Here is a 23,560-nt window from a genome sequence, read left to right on the forward strand (position 1 = left end):
AACATATACGAAGAAAAATATAGAAACGATGATATACTTAAATACTTCCATTAGTTGAAAAATTTCAACTGATAAAATAAATGTGTATCATTAACATATTTTTTGACATTTGTTGCAGGTAAGCCAGAAGCTGCAGGAAACTGCCTATTGATCACCCCAGGTTGTATAGCCGATTGGCTGGTAAGTTCTAACGTACTGAAAATTAGGCAACAGTCTTAATTACGATTTTCTATATAATGTTGAACAATGCCGAAAATGGAAATTCTGTTCATGTGCATGTTTTTTTAACAATAGGCATTTGGCGTATCTAGTTATCTGATTGTGCCTTGCGCCAAATTTAAGGCAGCCAAATGAATTATACAGCATTTGACTTGTAAAATTACCGATGCCAAGAATTGATTTGCTGTCATAACAATAGCTTAAAAATAAGTGATTCTGAAATACTAGTCATAAAATCTTCCAACGGTCGCTGTCAACTAGAGATATACTACCAAGGAGAAATTATTCTACCTGATTTCAGCAATAACAATTATAATACTGTTTAGAAATATGAAAAATATATTATGTATAGTACAAGTCATAATTAGTTATAAATATACTTTCATTTAAAGTTATATTAAAAGATCCAATCAGATAACTTCTGATAAAAAAATATTTTTCGAATTCGTCCGACGCTGTTGTATATTGATCAAATGATAAAACTGATGAAAGCATTGTTTTATTCGGCTATGTAGACTCGACCGGATTTATTTACAGGCGGATATTAGAACATGGTAGAATCTGGAACCGATATATTCTAAACTAAGAACTACAAAATTTTATTCGACAGGAAGATACAGGTTTCCTGTAAGTATTGCATTGTCTATGGCATGAAAAGGTTTTGTAATGTATCTCTTTGTCTAATATATTATATTGTGTTTTACGGGCAGATACTAAATTAGCTATTTAAGGGAGTCTTTGAATTTACGGAATCAATACTTTCCCGGGGAATAGCTGAAGTATCAATCAGCGATACTGGAGCATAATGAGAGCTTGACCTTTTGGCAATTCTCTTCTTTTGCCAGGTTAATGGAATAACTGGTAAGCGACCATGTTTTTCTTCAAACAACAATGAAGCAAATACCAAAATTACCGTGATCCAATAAGCGTTGTAACTTATGACACTCCCATAAGTAGCACTATTGGTCCAACCTAACACTGCAGTAAGGACCATCCAAAGAGGACCGTCATCCTGTAGCTCGCCGTTACAACAGTTTACATGCCATATACTTTTGGATATATCATATGAGCCTGGTCTATGGCCCGTTTCACTCACATCAAATCCATCGCATAAATCGATAAATCTTTGCAATTCAAAATTCCATACACCCTTAGAGAATAATCCCGCCGCAACTAAATATAAGAACCCAGTGGATGCGATCAAAAACCACTGCAAGGATAATGTGTTTCCCAGGCGGTAGAGTAAACCACCGATTAGCAAACCAAGACTTAACGCTGTTACCAATGAATTAAAAATAGCCCAAATTGAAGTATTTTCGTTGATCCCAATACCTCCGATGAAAACTATAGCCTCCATTCCTTCTCTTAGCGTGGTCACAAAGGGCAAAATAAACATGGCGTACTTTTCAGAAAAATTAGAAACCTTTCCTGATAATTCAGAATTATCACTTGGTTGTCTCATTATATTCCCAATATAATTAGACTGGTTAATCAATGTTGACAACTTATTTTTCCATTTATCTTGCATTTTACTTACTCTCAATATTTTTATACCCATTACTGATATAATGATACTAGCTAGTATGGAAAACGTGCCTTCCCAGTAATGCTCTGTTACTGACCAAAAATCTTTGCCTATTATGTAAAATATTGCCAAGATTATCGATCCAATTATTAAACAACACGTAACTCCTAATAACCCACCGATCCATATCTGGAGCCTCAAGTAATTGTATATCGACGAGTTGTCTACAGCAACGCTAGTATGCTGATCATCTGAGATCTCTGAATGACCGGTCTCGTGTAATACTTCTGATGTTTCATCACCATCAACAATATGATTCTTATTCAACGTGTTATGGTTAGAATTTAAAAGATTATTGGAATTAAAACTCTGTTTAATGAATGCTAATAATACTGATATAATAATTGCCAGTTCTAGTGTTTCTCGCAACACAATAAGAAATACTTGTACCGAGAAGTAGTTGTCTAACGTCCTCATCCCAGTCGGATTTTTTGATGACTTGTAATCAAATTTAATTAATAATTTTTTATCCTTTTATATATATATATTTGAATTAGTAATTAATTAAGCCTTGTATGGCTTTGAATGATACATTGATCTATTTAAGGTTTTATCTGATTAATCAGATTACTTTTCGCGACCAATAATCGCCGTATCTGGTTCCGAAATCGGCTCGTATTCTCATGAACATAATAATACTATTTATTGGTGATAGAATTCATTTGCGTATGGGTTAAGGTGGGGGAGTATTCAACTATATTTTGTTTCGAACTGCTTCTTCTCATGTTGTAGTTTCCTATTTTCGGGTGACCTTGTGAACGTATCCCAGTCTAGAAACGAATCTAACTGCTTACTATCCTTGACGTCTTCGTCAAAATCCGTTAAATCACTTTCATTCTGCTCGTCAGGAAGGAGTTTACGTTTCTTAAATTGGTCAGAAACATTTCTTGAAGATGACTGCGGATTCGGTTTGGGTCTTTGTTTCCTTGAGTTTGTCATGAATATACCAGCAGATGCCTTGGCATTTGGGCGATTTTTTTGATGAGTAGGATTAGATAAGGTACCACCGACATTTGATGCAGACGAATTAGACGAGATATTATTGGAATTTGTCGTAGAAGGCTTTCGAGATATATGACCTTCTCTTCTCGGAGACCTATCTCTCAAACTCTGGTACGAGGTTATCGGCTCACTTGATTCTTTTTGAGGAGCATTGGCGCCGGGCTTATCATCCCTTTTTTTAGGTATATATGTATCAGTATGCATTTGTTGAGGTACGTGTGCTTCTTGTTGATGTTGATTATAAAACTTTGGTTGTTTTGGTAATGCTAAAGGGAAGCTACCATTTCGGTTTCTAGGATAGTTATTTGAATTATTGTATTCACCTGGGCCTTTTGGAAAGTGTGCTTTGGGAATTTTGTTGGCTTCGTGAATATTATTCTTCTTTTCTCTTAGTAATTTAAACCTCTCTTTATCTATCTCATGACATTCTTCGAACTTTGGTAATTCTTGTGGTTTCATTGGCAATGGTTCATTTTTGAAATAGTTATGATTCAATGCATCCAATGCATTGAATCTTTTATATGGATCAAGAGTTAACAAGCCAGATAACAAATTAATTCCATCAGGATTCATTAAAGGTGCAAATTTTGATTCTAAGCTTCTTTGGCACGTTAAACCAATATTTAAATCATGTTTATTTGGTAAACTTGTAGCTTCTGACCAGCTTATAGAATTTGGAGGTCCAACCAAGTCGAATATAAGTTGCGCTTGATGTGAATCGGTCTTACCAACAAGTATTGGTTTCCGCGTAAATAATTCACCAAAAACACACCCAATACCCCACATATCAACTGCAGTAGTATACCTTCTCTCTCCTAACAATAATTCCGGAGGCCTGTACCACCTCGTTACAACAAGCCCAGTATAAGCTCTCTCACCACCACCAGGTCCACTCATGAATTTTGGAGGGGACCCATGATATACTCTTGCCAAACCAAAATCAGCAATCTTTAATGTTCCATTACGGTCAATGAGAATATTTGCTGCCTTTATATCTCTGTGTAAAAACATTTGCTCATGAATGTACTGAATACCATGCAATAATTGTTCCATAAAACATTTAATATGAGATACTTCAAGATTTATATTGGGATTCTCCAATAAGCCAACTAAATCAGAGCACATATAAGGAGAAACCGTGTAAAAACAACCACGCTGATGAAGTATATCCTGGGGGTTTGAAATTTTCGGCTCTTCATATATCATATCTATTATTTTCAAAATATTCTTGTGATTTAATTTCTTCAAAATGGTAATTTCTCTCATAGCCGTTATTGGAAATCCCTCTTTTGCTGAATGGTTTATTAACTGTTTCAATGCAACTAGTTCCTTCGTTTTAATATTTCTGGCTTTTTGAACTACCCCAAATGTCCCTTGGCCCAACTTTTGAATGATTTCATAATTACGCAATTTGCTCATATCACGAAACCTATTCATGGGTTGCAACTTAATCGAGCAAGATTTTGTTGATTGGTCATTCGGTATTACTGATTCACTAGGTTCAGGACACTCCATACTTCCAACGATTATGCTCTGGAGATATTGCTAAGAATAATTGAATTAGACAATTTAAGATGCTCTTTCATATTTGAACGATGCCACGACTGAGATTGCAAAAAAAAATTCAGGTTAAATGAATTACTATTATTATTAATATTGAAACATCTATATGAATGAATACTATATGACTAGTCTGAATAAAGAATTAAAAGCTTTTTAGTTACCAAAATATAATTATTAATTTATGCACTGTGATCGTCATTTTGAGTAACGAATTTTGACACTTTCTTTCTATCCTTAGAAATTTGACGAGATGCCTTAACATTGAATCCATTTGCTAAAAATTCTGTAGTTTCTTCTAGTTCCAAGCCTGAAACTTCTGGCAATAAGAAAAAAACAAAAAAGAATGCAACAAAACATAAACCTGCGAAAAATGCAAAAGTGCCAGGAGGTGTAATATTCTCCAACATGGTCAAGAAAGTGGATGCAATAACTAAGGAACCAGCCCAATTAGTAGCAGCAGCATACATACAGCCGACAGCTCTAACATTTACATCTGAGAATAATTCAACACCAGTCCAAGCACTGTTACCTATACCAATAGCGTAAGAAGCCACAAACCACACCATACCGAGAATAATAACAATCCCCCAGCCAGTAATGCCTCTCGCTTCAACAATGACATCAGAATCTGATGTAAACTTCACACCTAAAAAGTGGAAGGCAATAGCACAAAGAACTAATGATATACACATGCATGGAATTGCACCTAATAGGATACGTCTACGTCCTATCTTATCAATAATGCATAATGCAATCCCTGTAAACACAAAGTTCGTAGCGGCAATAATAATAGATACTGCAGTTGCATTATCGAACCCAATAGTTTCGAAAATTGTTGCACTGAAATACATTAAAGAATTAAACCCCGTAAATTGCTGTATACCTTGTAAGCCACAAGCTAAGATTAATGCCCTAAAATTTGCTGGATTTGTGTGAATGATTTTAATTGAGTTCCACGCTTGAACTAATGGATTATTTCCTGGAACAGTCGAATTGGAGGCGATCATATCTTGAATAGTTGCATTAACGAAAGCATTGGAAGGATTGTGGTGAGTTTTGCTCAAAACTTTTCTAGCTTCTTCAACTCTACCTACCATAATATAAAACCTTGGGGTATCGGGTAAGAAACAAAACAACACAAATTGAATTATAGGGGGTACCATACATAATCCAACAGATACTCTCCACCCATTATTCACACCAGTTAATCCCCAGTTTATAAAATAGGCAACCAATTGACCTCCAGTTATAAACATACAGTTGGTAACAATCAAACGGCCCCTATATTTTGACGGTGCCAATTCACTCAACATCAAAGGCGAAATCAAAGACGCAATGCCCACTCCGAGTCCCAAAACAAATCTACCAACAATCATCGTCCAAACAGTATGTGCAGCTAATTGAATTATAGTTCCTATAACAAAAATAACGTTTGATCCTAACAACACCATTTTTCTTCCAATCAAGTTGGCTAATATGCCTCCAATGATAGCCCCGATCAACGCACCCAAAGAAGTAGCAGACGTAATAAATTCTTTCTCTCCGTTAGACAATAATTTATTGCTCAAATCAGTGCCAATATTCACCAACGCAGACGATATGTAACCGGTGTCATACCCAAACATAAACCCACTTATAGATGATGTTAACGTGATTAAAATAATCAATTTGGATGGTCTTGCGTCCGAATCAGAAATAACTGATTCTGAGCTCAACAATTCTGAAGAACTTTTGGGACTTGGTTCAATCATAACATTATTTGTAGAGCCTGACCTTTCTATTTCAATATCTGATATAGTGCTATCTATTGTCACGTCATGACAGTCATCCTTTTTAGTAGAATTACTCATGTTCAATCGTAAAATGTTGTTGTTTTACAAAATTTGAATATGAGATATGCAATATAAGAGATGGTAATAATGAATATGTAACAGTATAATAATAAGTAACGAAGTTCTGAGAAGAAAGTTTGACTTATAAATAAAAGACTTCTTTTGATTACTAGGAATTTAATTTTCGCCGAGAGATGAAGGAGTTCGGCAAAACCAGCCAATAAAAATACAGGACACGAAAGTTGAGGAATTTAATTTCGCCGAGTTACATTTCATTTTTGGAAAGATTACTTAATGGCTTCTATAGAATAATCAAGAACTCTGATAGAAGATTCGTATCGATGCCGAAACCAGGACGATTTAAGGCTAGTAGTATATAACACCAAAAATCGAATGTCTTTTTTTTAAAATCCTCTTACGAGTAAAACCAATGTATTTAGCCAGTTAGAATCTACCCTTACAATCGAATATAACAATAATGAATAAATTAAAAAAATAACTATCTAGTGTATGTTAAATGAGGAACAATGTAAAAAAATATAAAAAATATAATAATAATATAAAGGATAGGTTAAATTTAAATTATTTCCAAAACAGATTAGTTATTTGGCGATATAAACAGATTAAATTAAATCTCTTTCTTTAATAAAATAAACTTATTAGATCTTTTATAGTATTTTCATAATCATGACAAAGGGAAGTAACTTTTTTTCTGTTTCAATTTCTCAACTAGAAACTTAAAAATTGAAAATCTTATAGAAACAAATCGAACTCCAACAAGTGCAATTGTTCAGAAAGACCAATGATAAAACGTATGGATCAATCATTTATCTATTTTCTTTTAGATGGGGGGTCGAATCTGATCTTTCTATTCTTGATTGGTTGCCATTTGAATTTCTTGACCCAAACGGATACTAAGTACAAGGAAGAAACAATAATAAGAGCCTTCAAACCCCATTTCTTTCTGTCATCGTGTTCAGGTTCAGAAGCCCAGTTCAAGAATGTGGTAACATCCTTGGCCATTTGCGAGGTAGTGGCTGGAGTACCATCTTCGTATTCAACTAAATCATCGAACAAAACCCTAGCCATAGCAATGGCCCCACCTGGGAAGTATGGGTTGTAGTTGGAACCTTCTGGTAACACAACACCAGCTGGTGGATCGTCTGGGTAACCGGTCAATAACGAGAAGATGTAGTCACATCCTCCGTGTCTGGCCTTGACAATTAATGATAAATCTGGTGGTAAAGCCCCTTGGTTGGCAGCTCTAGCAGCTTGTTCGTTTTCGTATGGCGATGGGATGTAATCAGCCAACTTACCTGGTCTCTTTCTTGGCTTACCTTCATCATCTGGTTCGTCGTCGTATTCCAAGTCTTCAGCGAACGCCTTGGCTTCAGTAGTGGTGTGGGAAACACCAACAAGGTTTCTCCAAGCAATTCTTTCCAATGAGTGACAAGCAGCACAAACTTCTTGGTAAACCTGGTATCCTCTTCTAATAGAAGCATGGTCAAATGTGTCAAACATCCCATTGTGCGACCATCCGTAAGCTGGTGGATGTAACCCATGTTCTGCGGCCGTCATGGCACTAGCAGTAACTGAATCTTGATATAATAAATATGATGCAGTTAAACCGGTGACACCAACAGAACCGGCAATAAATTTTTGAACTAAAGGATTAGCTGCTTTAGCAGTAGATCTAAACATTTTGGATTAAAATTATTGACCAATTTATTAGAAATTGAATTGAACAAAGTTAGATTAATATAATATTTATCAACAACTACTAATGGACTGAGAATTGATTATACTCACGTTAAATTTTTCAAATGAACAAAGGCTAATCGTTTATTGGTTGAAACGAATGTTTTGGCCATGTGCACGAAATGACCCATTGGGGATACCGATATTATAAATGCGGTGCGATTTTTTTCATTAGGACAATCCTTATTAGCTCAGTTGGTAGAGCGTTCGGCTTTTAAGGATTAAAGATTTCTGTCAAAGAGTCGACCGAAATGTCCAGGGTTCGAGCCCCTGATGAGGAGTCCTTATTTTTTTTATTATTAGCATTACGTATGTATTAGTATGCTGTATTTGCTGTTGCATGCTATTGTATATTTATGTATGTAGATACTATCGAATATGGTATTGTACCTTTAAGACAATCAAGAATCTCCGCTAGAACATTTTCAGCATGTCTAGCTTCCAGACTAAAGGATATTTGATATTAAAAAAACTACCATTTTTCTTCGGGGTTTTGCTTGAATTCCTGGTAGTCGGACCAATTGAACATGCTGATTTCGGTTTCGTTCTCGACCTCCAACTCGTACAAGGACTTTCCGTCTCCGGCGATGGGGTTGGAGGTGTCCTCGCAGAGCAAAACCCAGTCGTCATCGTGGTCCAAGTTTATAACCAATTGCATCGACTTGGAGCCATGGGCCTTGGTGTAGATCTTAAGGGTGTCGTATGTGACGTTACGGTATGGTCTCAAACCACCAGTAGTGTTTATGATGTTGCGGAGAGACTTTATTAAATCCAGTGGAGTGGTTTCCTTCAAGTTGACCGATGGTAGAATATGGTTCTTGACGTTCCTGTAGGGGAATGATTTCACTATACGAATAGTGAGCACTACGTCTGTTGCAGGACGGACGTGTGACGTCAAGGGTTCATCGGTATTCATTCTGGATATTGATCTGCAAATATGCCATTCATCTCTGGGAATAGTTTTTTTATCAGTGATGTCGTGTGATAACCAACTGATCTACTGCAGTATAGCAGGGTAGCAGGGTAGTAGTGAGTAGGATACGGTATAGTCTAGACTGGTAGATTAGCGACAGAAGTGGTATGTGTCGTCATTTCCTTATTTGCTTATCTTGGAGGTAGAGAATAATCCAACTCTGTCGTCGATCGTTTTCGTTCGTTGACTAGATTCTGGTCATTATTATGAACAGTGCTAACTTCAAGGAGGTCGCTACCATATACATACGGATATTTCAATTATGGTCCGCTCTATATTTTATTTGCTTATATGTTATTTGCTTATATGTTATCTGTGAAAAATAATACAAATCTCCTGTTTCCATTTTGCACCCAAAATCCGCCTCGACGTCCATTTACAATGAAAATGGTCTACGTTCGTGTTTACCTCCGAATACGTTCTAATCTCCTGGTAACAATCAGCGAAGTTATATACTCTTCAACATTTCTTTTGATTTGTCTATCTTTAAGAGTCTTGCTCGCTAATTAAACATTGTACATTTACAATATCAACTCATGTGGTTATAAAGCACGTCGAATATGTATTAAGCACAGAATATATTTCAAATTTAATGTATAAATCATAATTCATTGTTCATAGTTTATTAACTATCTAACTATCTATAAAATTATAATATTTACTATATTTGCAATATGATATCATTTTCTACGAAATTTCAAAAAAATGCCAATTGATTGATTTTTCACTCTAAAAACCATCCTAGAGTGAAACACTAATCTTATAAATAAAAACACCCGTCACATCTCTTTCATCTAATCAAATACTCTTACTGACCCACTATTCACTACCTGGATTAACTGATAGCATTATCAATGTCGCGCGAATACCAAAATTTCAAAGACAGTTTCCAAAATTAGCCTCAAATCAATAGAGAAAATTTCTCAATGTAACATATGTTTTGATTTCAATAACTGAATTATCATCTGACACCCTTATTACATTTGATCAATAAACTCTTCAAGCGAAGAAGGTATTATAAATTCAAGTTCGCTGTGATAAATAAAGATAAATTAGACTAAATCATGAGTAGTGGTGACGCTTTACCGACTTTAAGTGATCCGGATTCATACACAACGCCGGCAGTTACTGTTCCTGCCAATAATGATAATCCTTACATCGTAAGACATTCTAACCCTTCAGGTACAGTTTTTATTGCCGTTGGAGCTATTGTTGGGGCCATTTTCTTAGGATTCATATTTTACCATTTGATCAGATCATTAACAGCATCAAGATTAGCAAAGAAAACTTTGGATGGAGATAAGGAAATGTACGAAAAATATCAAAATAACAATAGTACAGCGTACGGTGGTCATGGGATTACTGCTTCATCTACTTATAATACCGAGTCTGTGGCTAAATTACCATTATTATCTCATCATGCTAGCAGACAACACTTAGGTGGATTTACCGGCGCTAGTGGTTCTCAAATCGGAGATACTTCGACTATATATGCTTCAGAAACAGCTGCAGCTACGTCGAAGCATGATTTGACCAAGATGTTTATTTCGCCAACTGCTGAAGTCATGTCGCACAACAGAACAAAGTCAGGGCATTTTGGAGGCTCTACTAACTCATTATTTGGCGGTTCGACAAGCAATTTGGGAAACCCATCACCTGCCACTAATAGACACTCACAATTGGTACCCAGTTTGTACATCAACAACGAAACTAACAACAGTGATTACTCGCTTAATAGTCATGCACAATCGCAACAAGGTCAACCTCAACAGCTGCAACAACAACAGCAATTGAATACTCCAGGAAAGAATAACAGAAGAGCCATTCCTAGTATGTATCTTGAAGATTTAATTGATAATGAATGAGTAAGTTACTTGAAGAGTCGCCTAGGACTCTGGCTATATCGCTGATATCTATTAGTGGCTGACGTATTTACAACAAGCTTGTGAATACATTACAATAAAAGCTATTGCATAAATTGAGAGTAGCTTAATTATATACACGAATAAATGCCTTGAAGAATTAAATACATAGGATATAGGCAGCCATACATTTTAGTAATCATGGGACTTTTATTCTTACATTCTCAACTGGCACTACGCATCGTGGGTAGCAAGAATCGTAGCAAATCGGTTCATTCAAAATATTACAAACAGAAATACCCAATTACTGTATTGATTTCCGTTAAAGATACCAATGTGGTACGGGCTGCAGACGTATTCTTTCAAGGAAGACCCAGATAAGTAGAAGACTACGAATGAGGCTTCACTAAACTGTGAATATCCGAACTATACTCTTGAAGATCTCATAAACGAATAATTCCGTAATTGAATAGTTCCGTTGCTCTAAAAATCATCTTTTTTGAGTTCATCATCCTAGAGTCGTGAGCCTACGAAGAGGTATAATCATCAAATTGATTCATTCGTAAAATATAACTAGAGTTAATATCTTACACATGGATGCACAAGTCTAACCGAGGAGTCATAAGCGAAAATCGTCAAGAATAATGGCTTTCCAGAAGAAATGATCATATGCTACATAGTATAGGCTCTAGTAGCAAAACAATTGTGGTAAGCGCACGTCACACTAAAATTGTATCTTCAGTGTTTATGTTTGTTCAGCCTCAAGCTACTCTGATAAGTCATTAGACCTTTAACTTAGTACATAATATAATTCATAATGCCTCTTTGTGGCGGTGGTCAAAATACGAGTATGTATTATATATTTTGGATATGGATTTGGTTTCAATATTCAATTCTTAGTTTTGACGAATTCAAATGAGTTGAAAAATTAATGACATGTGTGATTTGGTACTAACGCATTAGTTCAACGTAAAATAGTAATTCTAGGTGATGGTGCGTGTGGTAAGACGTCATTGTTGAATGTTTTCACAAGAGGGTACTTTCCACAGGTGTATGAACCTACTGTGTTCGAAAACTACGTACATGATATTTTCATAGATGGCCAATCGGTTCAATTATCCTTGTGGGATACGGCTGGACAGGAAGAATTTGACAGATTAAGATCGCTTTCGTACTCAGATACGCATTGTATCATGTTGTGTTTCTCTATAGATTCTCCAGACTCGTTAGAGAACGTCCAATCGAAATGGGTTGGTGAGATTGCAGACCATTGCGAGGGTGTCAAATTGGTGTTAGTGGCTTTAAAGTGTGATTTGAGAAATAACGAAGATACAGATGTGGACCAAAATGGAGGAAACGCAGGAGGGGCAGAAGATGAATCGTTCAACCCATATTCGCAATCGTCTTCAAATCCATACCAACAACAGAAACGATTAATAAGTTACGAAGAGGGCTTGGCTGTCGCCAAAAAAGTCGGTGCTTTGAGATACTTAGAATGCTCGGCCAAAAAGAATAGAGGTGTTAACGAGGCTTTCTCTGAAGCGGCTAGATGTGCTCTTAACGCCAAACCAAAAGGTGCTAATGATAATGAACCAGAAAAAAAAAGTTGTGTTATAATGTAAAAGGGGAAAGGATGAGACGCCAAAAAGGTTTAGATTTTATGTACTTACTAATTATTTCTTCCAGCATTCTTATTCGTCTTAGTTTGACTATTTATTCAAATTAATTCATCTCTTCCCTACATCGCTTCCGCATTAGTGGTTGATGTAATAATGTACTTATACATTTTATAGTCTAAATAAATACAGAAAGATAGTGAAAATGCCTTGAGGTGCTATGTACATGATATGATGGTACGACTTATTTATATTCCTTAAATGGTTGATTTAGAGGTTTTTCTCTCGCATCCCATATGTCTTCTGAACTTCCCTGGGCCTTCTCTTCCAATAATCTTTTTTTGAAAAATGCTTGTACATTTTGTCTTTTTTCAAGTTCCTTGGGACTAATATCGTAGTCAATTTCCTCGTTTAGATTACTTGAGAATGTCCCGTTCTTCAAAGCAAACCAGATTTTTTCTCTTTGTTCTGCGCATGTTGAATACGAACCATATCTGTAATAGTTTTTAACCTGTCCACCTAAAGCAAAACACAGTAATAACTCGTCAAAAGCTGTAACGATTGAAATTTGACTTGGGAATGATTTATTGTTGGAATTAATTGCTTTCGTTATCTGTTGACGCTTTTGTTGGATTTCTTCTGGACTATCCTGGAATAACGACCATATTTCCTTTAAATCATCATTTTCGCTATTATTGGAGCTCATTTGTGCTTTCGTCTACCCAAACGGTTGATTGCTTTTATAATTGTATTTTACGAAAAAAAATAAACTTTACAACGAATTTAATCTTCCTTTAGCTTGTATGATCTTTTTAATTGTTCGAAATATCGCGTATAAAAATATTTCAAAAAATTATGCCTTCAGCCAGATTCGAACTGACGATCTCCTCATTACTAGTGAGGTGCCTTACCAACTTGGCCATAAAGGCTTAAATTTAATGCTTTAATAGACACAACTACATATATTAACAATATATGTACGTATACCTCAGCGTTGCAAAAGTTGTGATAGAGGTGATTATTCCCTGAGTCTTGAGATAGACGAAAGAAGGAAGAAATTAAGAACTAATTATAGGTAGTTAAAATTAATGAGTTAGCTAAGGATAAGAAGTTCTATTTGGTCTATAGAATTATAATATACAGAATATAAATAATTACCATATTGGTCCCCAGTTTCTTTACAAATTGTGAAAGAACACGCTCATATATGTATACGTTGTAAGCATACGTAAACTATACGTATTGCAATTACAGCCATGATTGCAAAACTATAAATATGTAGAAGAATCCCGGTAAATCTCAGAATAGAGATTAGGACCTAAATAGAGAGTAATTAGTTAGTTATCAATCTATAAGTTAGGATAAAGTTAGATTAGTAGAATATACATAGTAGACCAAGTGTTAGTTATAATTTATACCCACTTCCCTTACATATAAACTTTCTTTAAACCTGCTTGCCTTTAGGAGTAACTGGAATATTTATTGATGCATTACTTATTTTAACACTATGGGAGTAACAGGTGATGTTAATCCTATAGATATTATAGGTTTTTTCGGTGGTATTGGAAGCGAATTAAAATTAGGTAAAAGAGATAATAGTGGTAGATCTATAAAAATAAATAAAAATGATACTCACATTATCCAAAACTTTTAAGCGTTATAATGAGATTAATAATGCATTTAAGGATGTAAGAATGTTTCATAAAATTATCTCAACAATCAAAATTTTCATATTCTTCATAATCTTCTTTAAATATTTCTAATCTTTTAGAATCAAATTCTGGTAAATTTACGTTATTAGTTATAAAATCTACTTTTAAAAAATCATAAATAGATATATCAAAACTTAATTCAACATTAATATTTTTATAATCAATTTTATTAGGTTTTTCTAAGACAATTTCATTTTCCATATCCAAATAAATATAAAAATACCCTAACTTCTTTGCTTTTTCTAATTGGTCATTATAAACTTCTTCATTACATGTTAATGCTGCACTTTTAAATAATTCCAATTCTGGCTCAAAATCATATTCAAAGTATATTTTGTTAAATTTATTGTAATCATCTGCATACATAATTAAAGCTTTGCCTACATTATACTTTAAATGACTATAGTTATTTAATAAACTTTTAAAAGTGTTAGATTTAGGAACTGGAGTTATCCACAAATAAAATGGTTTAAAAACTCTCATTTCTGGCTCCTTTATTTGATCAAAACAAATAATTCTTGAAACCCAATGTTTAATAAAATTATATTTATCTCTACCCAGATATTCTTTACGGATAAAACAAGCAAATTCTGTATTTACTAATATACCATGTTTAATACATTTAATTTCTGAATCATCTAAATTGTAAAAATCAATATTATAGCTAGTATACATAGCCAAATCACCTATGTATGCTGCATAATATTTTGTATTGATATTCATTATATAGGAAATTAAGTATCAATTATTACAAATAATAAAAACCATGCCAAATAAGGCAGCTTTGCTGAATTTGATCAATTAAAAATCCAAAAATAAAACTTTGAGTATGTCATACCAAAATATACTGCGTACCTACTAAGTTTACTCTTAGGTCTAAAATTGATTAAGCGAGACATAACAAAAAAGACCTTGGAGTTCAACCCCCAATGAGCCAAAAATTATGATCATATTTTAGTCATCGAAATCTCCAGTTCTTCTACTATATTCATATGATACCATATTTCCATATACACTTAAAAGAAACGATTTTTCAAATTCTTTTATGTTTAAGTAGCTATAATTATATATTCCTAATTCATGAGGATCGTATGCTGTAACTTCATTAAAGTTTAATTTTCTTTCATTCATTTTAGTATTAGTAGTTTCATCAAGTTCATCATTATTTCTATCTTTAAGAATAAAATTTTTAACTTCATCTGTAGAAGTTTTCTCGAATTTTTTAGTTGTATTAGTATAATAAATTTCATCAGAAAAATCCATAATATAATAAAATCCATCATGTTGTTTACTTTTAATGATTTGATCTTGATACATGTTTTTTCTATTTAAATTTTGACATAAATCAACTATAAAAATTTCTGGTTTTATATCTGTTTTTAAATATATATCTTCCCAGTTTTTTATTATACTTATTATAGCTATTTGATATTTATATTTTTCAGGATATTTGTTTAGTAAATATAAACATGTTTCTTTATTAGGAATTTCAGGTATCCATAGATATATTGGAATAAAGTTTTCAATTAAAGAATCAACTAGAATATTATTAATTATAAATTTTTGAGTTAATGCAGTAAAAATTCTTCTGTTGAATTTTAAATCTGATTTATATATCTCGATAGCGAAATTCAAGTTAAACATGATACCTCTAGCTATACAAAGATTTAATATAGAAAAATTATTTAATCTTAATATTTCTTCATGATTATATTTTTCCTGATCCCAATATTTTTTATCTGATTTATTTTCTAAAAAGTACTTGTATAAGTCATAAAAATCTTTAAAATTACCATTGTAAGCATGAATGTGTATTAAATAAATTATATTCTTTATTTTGAATTCATAATTAGTTTTTAATAGATATTCATACATATTTGATCATTAATATGTGTATTATAAATCAAAGATGAAGATATTTATCCTACTTTTGTCATTCTTTTGATTAATTTAGCCAGTAATCAATAAATCGCACATAATTCAAAATCTTCTATTATACACGACCAATTTGATCGATTATTTTTCAAAATTTATTTGTTGAATTTTCAAGAATAGAGAGCTTCAAGTAAATAGGCAAAGTCAATAGGAAATGTTCAATATAGGCCAGTCATTCAAGCTCAAGGCTTTTTCTGGGTCTAGCTTGCTTACTAGTTTCCGTAATATTTCATACTTAGGGAAATTAGAACCATTCGAGGGAGCTGTAACGCAATATAAAAGACTCGGTAGAGGTCCAGCTTCAGGGAAAGGTAAAACTTCAGGAAGAGGTCAAAAAGGTCAAAAAGCTAGAGGTAAGGTTCCTAAATGGTACGAAGGTGGTCAAACCCCATTTTACAAGAGATTCCCAATTATTGGTTTCAAGAGACCACATAGGAAAATCTATCATGATATTAATTTGGAAAGGATTCAGGATTTCTGGAATACGGGTAGAATTCCTTTAAATCCGGGCGAGACTTTGACTATAAAGGTTATGAAGGACTGTGGCATAATTAGCGGTACTTTGAAAGATGGCGCTAAGATATTAGCTAATGGAAAAGAGGACTACAATGTTCCCTTAAGTATTGAAGCATCGAAGGCATCTTTGTCTGCTATAAGAGCTATTGAAAACCTTGAGCAAAAATTTACGGCCGTTTATCATTCCGAACTTGGTTTAAAGGCACACGTAGACCCAGATTACTTTTACTTGAGAAAAGGTTATTTGCCGCTTCAAGCTAGACCCACTCATAGAAGAGACATCGGATACTACTCCAACCCTGATAAAAGAGGATATTTACTTGAAAATAAATCTATTTTGTTAGATCATATGGGACAAGAGAGCTCTGCCAGAAGAAATGTTCGTAAAAGTGAATTGGCTAAGCAATTAGAGTCAGCTTCGAACAAGACCTCTTCTGATTTTGCTCAATCATCGGAAATTAGTGTAGCTGATTTATAATATAGTTATTATTAATCTCTCATGTATATACTTATAATAATAACATCATTAACTATTAAAAGGGCTTGGGTGTCGAATTCGATGATACTAGATCATCAATGTCCACAAATACTTGCAATAACTTTTCAACTATATCCTGAATGTCATTTAATTCCACATGGCCATTTTTGCTAGATTTCAGCAGCTCTTGATTAAACCCATAGTTGAATTTTCGCAACGAGAACATAGTTGACTTGTACGTCATCTTGTATACCTCCTTTATGGCAATTTTTTCGTTGGTAGACTGGTTGGTACTATTTAAATTCAACCCTCGTATCCTCAAACCAGATAATATGACTTTGCTAACTGCCTGAGTTATTTGGTCATTTGTCGTTAAGACAGAAGAAGATAATTGTGTTGCAGGACGCTTCGCAATCGATGTGCTAGGCATTATAAACAGGTTCGATTTCAGCCTCCGCCCTTTCCCAGATAGTACTTTGTCGAATATGCTTGTATTTGAAGACTTCGGAATGATAATGGAACTCTCCAAATTTATAAACGAACTTGTATTTATTGGACTATTGTCGCTTTCAATCGCTTGATGCACTTTTTCTAGTATGCTGAAATCAATAACAATACATTTTATCTGTAGATCACCTGAATTACTCTCCACATATAAAACTAGGAATAAGTTTTCATCTGTCTCATTCTTTATCATTAGTCCTATGTGGTCATAATTGACTGAAAATTGTATTAATTCCTTTTTAAAAAACTCAGCTGTCTTTTCGTTATTTGAATATATCCTTAAAGGTTTGCTAATAAGTAAATAAATGGGTATCAATTCACATTTGACGTAACTTATGACTCTAAAACTGTCATTGGACTTCAACGCGTTTGCACCTAACTTGCTATCACCTTCTGTATTGCTCCATATCTGAATATCGTCAACTTTATTATAATCTGTAACTATTGATATAGTGTTCCATATATACATATTATAGTAGGATTATATCATTATATGTATGTATACTGTAGCAGATAGCTAATTCTATGTTGATTACACAAATGCTCGCAGTTTTTGGCGATGAGCATTATCTTCAATTTCCACTGTTGATGATCAGTCAACAACAATAGAGCACTCTAGTAAATACTCCTGGAATACATATTGAATAAACTAATTTTTCTACATATATATCCATGAGTGTAAATACAAGAGTCTACTCAGTAGCGAGAGTTTACGCTGATGCTAATAGTAATAGACCGACTGAATATTGGGATTATGAAACTCATAAAATAGAATGGGGTCAAATTAAAAATTATGAAATTATCAGTAAAATAGGTAGAGGAAAATACTCCGAAGTGTTTCAAGGAATTAATATTTACAATGACGAACCATGCGTTATAAAAGTGTTGAAGCCGGTAAAAATGAAGAAAATTTATCGTGAAGTTAAAATTTTAAAAAATTTGACGGGTGGCCCTAATGTTATAGGATTGCTTGATATTGTCAGGGACGAGCTGTCGAAGATACCTGCATTAATTTTTGAAAAGGTTAATAATGTTGATTTCCGTGTCTTGTATCCTAAGTTTACGATAAGTGACATCCAATATTACTTCACACAGCTCTTGATAGCTTTGGACTATTCACATTCGATGGGTATAATCCATCGTGATGTCAAACCGCAAAATATCATGATTGATCCATTAACCAAGAAGTTGAGATTAATCGATTGGGGTTTAGCAGAATTCTATCATTCAGGTATGGACTACAACGTAAGAGTTGCTTCGAGATATCATAAAGGACCAGAATTATTGGTCAACTTGCAACAATATGATTATTCTTTGGACTTGTGGTCTGTTGGATGCATGCTTGCTGCAATTATCTTCAAAAAGGAGCCATTTTTCAGAGGTGATTCTAATAACGATCAATTGGTACAAATTGCAAAAGTCTTGGGTACAAAGGATTTATTGAACTATGTTAATAAATACGGCATAAAATTGAGCGATGAGTACGACAGCATCCTAGGTAACTATCCTCGAAAACCTTGGTCCCAGTTTATCAATTCCGATAACCAACATTTAATATCCGAAGAAATAGTTGATTTTATCGATAAATTGTTAACATACGACCACCAATTAAGACCTACTGCAAAGGAGGCCATGGACCATCCTTTCTTCACCATGAAGTGTAATTAAACTTCTGGTTGCTACATTATTGTTATCTTGTATACTTAACTTATCTAAAGCTACTTTCCGAGAACAATTATGGAACAATTCGATAATGATTTCTACTGGGCAACACTATTCGAATGGCTTATAATCTTCTAGTTATCTTTTTCATTTGTAGTCATACCAATTATATAATAATATGTAATATTAATGTACCGTATATTTAATGGTAGCGTAGTAGTCGCCCCGATTTTCTACATTGATAGAGGGTTTTGAAACGCGCTTTTGAAACATTTAATTATCGGCAAATTGACGCATTAATCTCCGTACTTGAGACATCGTATAAATATGCCGTTTTAGGGACGTATCAGAACCTCTTACGTAAAAGGATTTGATGATACTTAATTTAGGTAATTTGTTAAAACTAATTCTAAAACTATTTTTTACGTCTTGTTTCGTTAAATAGTATGAGATGTCACACGCAACTAATCAAGAAGGGTCTAATGATTGGGTTGCTTTGCAACATAAAACCATGACAAGATGGATAAATTCCAAGATAGAGGAAGAAATTACTGACTTACAGTATGACTTACTGGATGGGTTGGTATTAGTTAAATTAATCAATAAGATAATCGTGGAGATAGCAGATAAAAATCCCCAGGCTAAGCTATATTCTTTGCATCCGGTCTATAAAAAACCAACCTTCATGCTACAGAAATATGAGAACGTTAATGATTTTCTTCAATTCGTCCAAGTTGTGTTAAAGATCAACATTTGTAATATTAGTGCTGATAATATAGTTGAAGGAAATCTCAAGCTTATTTTGGGACTTATATGGTCAATTTTTATTTTCGCTACCACCAATTCCATGCCAAGTTCTAGTGATGGAACCTCGTTTGTCAAGGTTAAGCAAATACTCCTTGAGTGGGTGAATTTAATCGTTCGTAAAAAGGGCTTAAACCAAGTGACCAATTTCGATAGAGACTGGTCGTTGGAGATAAATAGACCCGATTTGATATTTCTTGGTATATTGGATTACTACTTACCGATAGAAGTACCCGTTGAGCCATACTCCAAAAGGTTACAAAATATGAACAAGATATTTGAAATAGCAAAAACAGTGAGCATACCGCAGTTGGCTGATTCAGAAGACTTCACTTTATTTGTTCCCGAAGAGAAATGTATCGTTACCTACGTGTTAGAGTGGTTTAAAGTCTTTCAATTGGGGACTAAGTTTGATAGCTCCAAAGATAACAGCACCGAAACTGCTGGAGTCTTCGGCGTGGAGAATAAAGATGTAGTTGAGACAGTGAACGATTTATCTGAAAAACTACAGGAACCATGTATTCCTGTCCACAGCCCTGAACCCTTGAATGCAAAAAAAAATAAAGTTGTCCTTGATAGATTCATTGAAACAATAGTTAGTTCGGCTCGACAGAAACAAAAGTATGAAAACAAGTCATTACTTTTATGTAATAGAACGAACATGATTATTTCAAAGATCGTGAGAAACACATATTACTTTAACGATTTTTCTATCGACTATCTTATTGATTCCTTGGATGAGTTTTTTACTATGTTTTCTAACGCTTATAATTGCATGGATGGGAGCTTCAGTAGTAACATAAAGAAAGCACTTCACAGGTTTGCGACAATAAAAATTAAATTCAAAATATTGATTGAAATTTTGGAAGAATTTGAAAGCTATAGATCAGATACCAAGACCATGTTAATGTATAACAACCTACCTGAGTTAAAGAAAATATCGATGGATATACAGAATAGTTTAAACTCGATAGGTGTAACTACCGTGTATAAACCACCCCCAAGCTTATCACTATCGTCATGTGTTGATAATATTTCAGAGTTGACTGGATCAAATGAACAAAAATTCGTAAAATTGGCAAAAAAAGGTATTAAAAAACTACAAACTTCACCTTTAAAGCGAATCAATGATTATTTGAAGATTGTTGAGAAGAATCTAAACGATGCTGAACAAAGTGACATGCATAGAGCTCAAAGACCGATGATTGTTCACAGCTTAGATTCAATTGACTATTTAATCAATATATCACACAATTTGGATTATTTTTCACGAAATTTGGAAATAAATCAATCAACTTCTGGCTTGAAATCTTTATTGGAATCATCTATTGACAGTCAGCACACATTGGCTGAACCAAATTATAATGTATATAAAGCATTCAAATCCATAACAAGCAATCGAACGCATTTATCAGAGGCAGAGTTAACAAATCTTTTACATGCATCCGTGACCCACAAATTTATGAATTCCAAATCAAACAAAGTTTTATCATTCATGAAACTTATCCCGAATATTGATTTGAGTACAGATAGAAGTGATATTAGCTTTGCTATACTGTATGCATCGGATGAAAGCGATGATAATAACTCCTTGTTTGACGGATTACAAAAAAGTAAACACAACGATGATAGAGCTTATGATATTGGAGGCTTTATAGAAAGGCTCGACAATGGGTTTCAAATTTAATATCTATTATATTTAATGAATATATGATGCGTAGAGATGTTAGTGTAGGGATGTCACAGAGATAAATGTGTCTTTGATTTGCAAAGATGTATATGTACTTTCTTATTATCTTAAAGATCATCATCGTTTAGTCTTGAGATGATGTATAAATCTCAATTCAATTGATGATAGTAATCAAAAGCAAACTTATATCTCTTCCATTTAAGTTGCAAAAAAGGTATCGCATGAACAAAATTAAAATAATACTTAAGTCTTCAAATCTTATCAATTTGCGTTATCTAACTTAATTTATAACCTGTTCTAGATATATATTATTTTAATGTCCTAAAAATCGCTTCGAAAGAAATGTCTATCAAATGCAACATGACCTGATATGTAAAGTAGATTTATTGTTAAATAGTATACTAACTCTTTTACCGAGAGATGATTGTGCGCTACACCATCCATAATTCATTGTGCAATTTTTGATATTCTGCCATGATCCAATTCCAAATATTCACACTATCACAGTCGGTGGTGAGTCTTGGCTTCCACGATGTTGGGAATAATGAATTAAATAAATCAGCATCAAAACCGGCATCATGGCAATATATCCTAAATTTATTGTAGAAATGAAAATTATTCATGCCCTCCCATGGTTTAGGTATAGGAGAATCAGAGAAATGAATCAATTTTATATTTCGTATAATTTCAATAGGTCGCCATTGTTCATTCAATTCGCCGGTGATAAATGGTAGGAATTGAGCCTCGGAGACAAACGATTCATGCAGTAACTCTCTAAATTCTCCTGTCAATACACCATATACTTTATGTGGTAATATTCCAACTTTGAAATTTTCGTTTTCTTGTAAAACATTATCAATAAACTTGTTCAAAACCTCCATATCATAATCAGATTTATTCCTTAATGCATGTCTCTTGTGAAGTGACCAAAGCCAAGGATTATGAACGTATTTCTTTAATTCATTAAATATTTCATTCGAAGGTTTAACTACCATAACATGTGTTGCAAAAAAATTATTCCTATGGTTCAGCTTCTGACTTTGAACTAACAATGATGGAAGCTTTTCAAAAACTAAGCTATCATTAACGGACTTTGAAATTTCATTGATTAATGCGGTTATCTCGTCTTGATACCCCTTTCCGTCTGGAGCCTTAATTTTTCCTGAAGCTTTAGTATGCTTAGTTAGCCAATACGCTTGTGGCAAAGCTATATCGATTATTTCAGGTATAGTAAACAATTCATCGAGGTTTTCGGGAACATTGGATTCATTGTTAACAATACTTGAATTATCATTCCATTGCGTATGGAGAAGCATGGAATCTGCGTCGAAATAGACAATACGATCGTATTTAACTTCATTAAATATGTGAAATTTAGTGAAAGATTTTGACCATGTCGGACTTTCGGCATTGACATTTTCAATAATGGGGATAGGCTTCAACGTAACAGAATATCGTAGAGAAAGATCTCTGAGGCCGTCGAATCGATTTTTATCTTCTTGTAAGGCTCTATTAAATAATACAACCAAGTTCGGTATCTTAGTGGAAGACCTTCTCAAGACAATAAAATTAATTATTGCCAAGTTCAAGTAGTCGAAATCAGTTGCATACTGAACGTAAGCATATTTATCGAAATTCAAATTTTTATTGAAATTATCAAACAATGCATTAATTACTTCCGATGGTATGACTTTTAAATTCTTAGCAAGGCTGTGGTCTTCGAAAACGAATATTAGTTGCGTAAAAATAAAATATAGCAAAATGCTAAACAGGAGCATGTATTCCCAGGAAAGGTTGACAAGTCCATTACCTAAAACAAGTTTCATATTCTGTACTCATATTTAGAATA

The 23,560-nt window shown here is 33.8% G+C and overlaps 16 protein-coding genes and 2 non-coding genes across 18 annotated transcripts; 7 read left to right on the top strand and 11 right to left on the bottom strand. All coding sequences in view use genetic code 12, as the record gives it.

Annotated features, from left to right (window-relative positions):
* Nucleotides 1–937: 937 nt before the first annotated feature.
* On the bottom strand, nucleotides 938–2,221 carry DEHA2C06336g (DEHA2C06336p; the record flags this gene model as incomplete). Its single annotated transcript, XM_457962.1, has 1 exon — nucleotides 938–2,221. One exon carries the CDS (start codon nucleotides 2,219–2,221, stop codon nucleotides 938–940), a length of 1,284 nt encoding a protein of 427 aa, XP_457962.2.
* A 273-nt stretch (nucleotides 2,222–2,494) lies between these two features.
* On the bottom strand, nucleotides 2,495–4,321 carry DEHA2C06358g (DEHA2C06358p; the record flags this gene model as incomplete). The annotated part of the gene is made up of 1 exon (XM_457963.1): nucleotides 2,495–4,321. One exon carries the CDS (start codon nucleotides 4,319–4,321, stop codon nucleotides 2,495–2,497), a length of 1,827 nt encoding a protein of 608 aa, XP_457963.1.
* Nucleotides 4,322–4,548: 227 nt separating this feature from the next.
* DEHA2C06380g (DEHA2C06380p) lies at nucleotides 4,549–6,219 on the bottom strand (the record flags this gene model as incomplete). The annotated part of the gene is made up of 1 exon (XM_457964.1): nucleotides 4,549–6,219. One exon carries the CDS (start codon nucleotides 6,217–6,219, stop codon nucleotides 4,549–4,551), a length of 1,671 nt encoding a protein of 556 aa, XP_457964.1.
* An 813-nt stretch (nucleotides 6,220–7,032) lies between these two features.
* Nucleotides 7,033–7,902, bottom strand: DEHA2C06402g (DEHA2C06402p; the record flags this gene model as incomplete). The annotated part of the gene is made up of 1 exon (XM_457965.1): nucleotides 7,033–7,902. The coding sequence occupies one exon, from the start codon at nucleotides 7,900–7,902 to the stop codon at nucleotides 7,033–7,035; it is 870 nt and encodes a 289-aa protein (XP_457965.1).
* Nucleotides 7,903–8,139: 237 nt separating this feature from the next.
* DEHA2C06424r lies at nucleotides 8,140–8,240 on the top strand. The gene is made up of 2 exons: nucleotides 8,140–8,177; nucleotides 8,204–8,240. It is a non-coding gene; the product is annotated as a tRNA-Lys (tRNA).
* A 191-nt stretch (nucleotides 8,241–8,431) lies between these two features.
* Nucleotides 8,432–8,875, bottom strand: DEHA2C06446g (DEHA2C06446p; the record flags this gene model as incomplete). Its single annotated transcript, XM_457966.1, has 1 exon — nucleotides 8,432–8,875. The coding sequence occupies one exon, from the start codon at nucleotides 8,873–8,875 to the stop codon at nucleotides 8,432–8,434; it is 444 nt and encodes a 147-aa protein (XP_457966.2).
* Nucleotides 8,876–9,996: 1,121 nt separating this feature from the next.
* DEHA2C06468g (DEHA2C06468p) lies at nucleotides 9,997–10,797 on the top strand (the record flags this gene model as incomplete). Its single annotated transcript, XM_457967.1, has 1 exon — nucleotides 9,997–10,797. One exon carries the CDS (start codon nucleotides 9,997–9,999, stop codon nucleotides 10,795–10,797), a length of 801 nt encoding a protein of 266 aa, XP_457967.2.
* An 814-nt stretch (nucleotides 10,798–11,611) lies between these two features.
* On the top strand, nucleotides 11,612–12,416 carry DEHA2C06490g (DEHA2C06490p; the record flags this gene model as incomplete). The annotated part of the gene is made up of 2 exons (XM_457968.2): nucleotides 11,612–11,642; nucleotides 11,758–12,416. 2 exons carry the CDS (start codon nucleotides 11,612–11,614, stop codon nucleotides 12,414–12,416), a joined length of 690 nt encoding a protein of 229 aa, XP_457968.2.
* A 238-nt stretch (nucleotides 12,417–12,654) lies between these two features.
* DEHA2C06512g (DEHA2C06512p) lies at nucleotides 12,655–13,116 on the bottom strand (the record flags this gene model as incomplete). Its single annotated transcript, XM_457969.1, has 1 exon — nucleotides 12,655–13,116. One exon carries the CDS (start codon nucleotides 13,114–13,116, stop codon nucleotides 12,655–12,657), a length of 462 nt encoding a protein of 153 aa, XP_457969.2.
* Nucleotides 13,117–13,266: 150 nt separating this feature from the next.
* On the bottom strand, nucleotides 13,267–13,339 carry DEHA2C06534r. Its single transcript has one exon. It is a non-coding gene; the product is annotated as a tRNA-Thr (tRNA).
* Nucleotides 13,340–13,917: 578 nt separating this feature from the next.
* DEHA2C06556g (DEHA2C06556p) lies at nucleotides 13,918–14,064 on the top strand (the record flags this gene model as incomplete). Its single annotated transcript, XM_457970.1, has 1 exon — nucleotides 13,918–14,064. The coding sequence occupies one exon, from the start codon at nucleotides 13,918–13,920 to the stop codon at nucleotides 14,062–14,064; it is 147 nt and encodes a 48-aa protein (XP_457970.1).
* A 58-nt stretch (nucleotides 14,065–14,122) lies between these two features.
* DEHA2C06578g (DEHA2C06578p) lies at nucleotides 14,123–14,845 on the bottom strand (the record flags this gene model as incomplete). Its single annotated transcript, XM_457971.1, has 1 exon — nucleotides 14,123–14,845. The coding sequence occupies one exon, from the start codon at nucleotides 14,843–14,845 to the stop codon at nucleotides 14,123–14,125; it is 723 nt and encodes a 240-aa protein (XP_457971.2).
* A 231-nt stretch (nucleotides 14,846–15,076) lies between these two features.
* On the bottom strand, nucleotides 15,077–15,997 carry DEHA2C06600g (DEHA2C06600p; the record flags this gene model as incomplete). Its single annotated transcript, XM_457972.1, has 1 exon — nucleotides 15,077–15,997. One exon carries the CDS (start codon nucleotides 15,995–15,997, stop codon nucleotides 15,077–15,079), a length of 921 nt encoding a protein of 306 aa, XP_457972.1.
* A 214-nt stretch (nucleotides 15,998–16,211) lies between these two features.
* On the top strand, nucleotides 16,212–17,051 carry DEHA2C06622g (mitochondrial 54S ribosomal protein YmL10/YmL18; the record flags this gene model as incomplete). Its single annotated transcript, XM_457973.1, has 1 exon — nucleotides 16,212–17,051. One exon carries the CDS (start codon nucleotides 16,212–16,214, stop codon nucleotides 17,049–17,051), a length of 840 nt encoding a protein of 279 aa, XP_457973.1.
* Nucleotides 17,052–17,106: 55 nt separating this feature from the next.
* DEHA2C06644g (DEHA2C06644p) lies at nucleotides 17,107–18,024 on the bottom strand (the record flags this gene model as incomplete). Its single annotated transcript, XM_457974.1, has 1 exon — nucleotides 17,107–18,024. One exon carries the CDS (start codon nucleotides 18,022–18,024, stop codon nucleotides 17,107–17,109), a length of 918 nt encoding a protein of 305 aa, XP_457974.2.
* A 203-nt stretch (nucleotides 18,025–18,227) lies between these two features.
* DEHA2C06666g (DEHA2C06666p) lies at nucleotides 18,228–19,223 on the top strand (the record flags this gene model as incomplete). The annotated part of the gene is made up of 1 exon (XM_457975.1): nucleotides 18,228–19,223. The coding sequence occupies one exon, from the start codon at nucleotides 18,228–18,230 to the stop codon at nucleotides 19,221–19,223; it is 996 nt and encodes a 331-aa protein (XP_457975.2).
* A 445-nt stretch (nucleotides 19,224–19,668) lies between these two features.
* On the top strand, nucleotides 19,669–21,708 carry DEHA2C06688g (DEHA2C06688p; the record flags this gene model as incomplete). The annotated part of the gene is made up of 1 exon (XM_457976.1): nucleotides 19,669–21,708. The coding sequence occupies one exon, from the start codon at nucleotides 19,669–19,671 to the stop codon at nucleotides 21,706–21,708; it is 2,040 nt and encodes a 679-aa protein (XP_457976.2).
* A 434-nt stretch (nucleotides 21,709–22,142) lies between these two features.
* On the bottom strand, nucleotides 22,143–23,537 carry DEHA2C06710g (DEHA2C06710p; the record flags this gene model as incomplete). The annotated part of the gene is made up of 1 exon (XM_457977.1): nucleotides 22,143–23,537. The coding sequence occupies one exon, from the start codon at nucleotides 23,535–23,537 to the stop codon at nucleotides 22,143–22,145; it is 1,395 nt and encodes a 464-aa protein (XP_457977.2).
* Nucleotides 23,538–23,560: the final 23 nt, after the last annotated feature.

The sequence above is a fragment of the Debaryomyces hansenii genome (assembly GCF_000006445.2).
Source record: "Debaryomyces hansenii CBS767 chromosome C complete sequence".
NCBI classification, from domain to species: domain Eukaryota; kingdom Fungi; phylum Ascomycota; class Pichiomycetes; order Serinales; family Debaryomycetaceae; genus Debaryomyces; species Debaryomyces hansenii.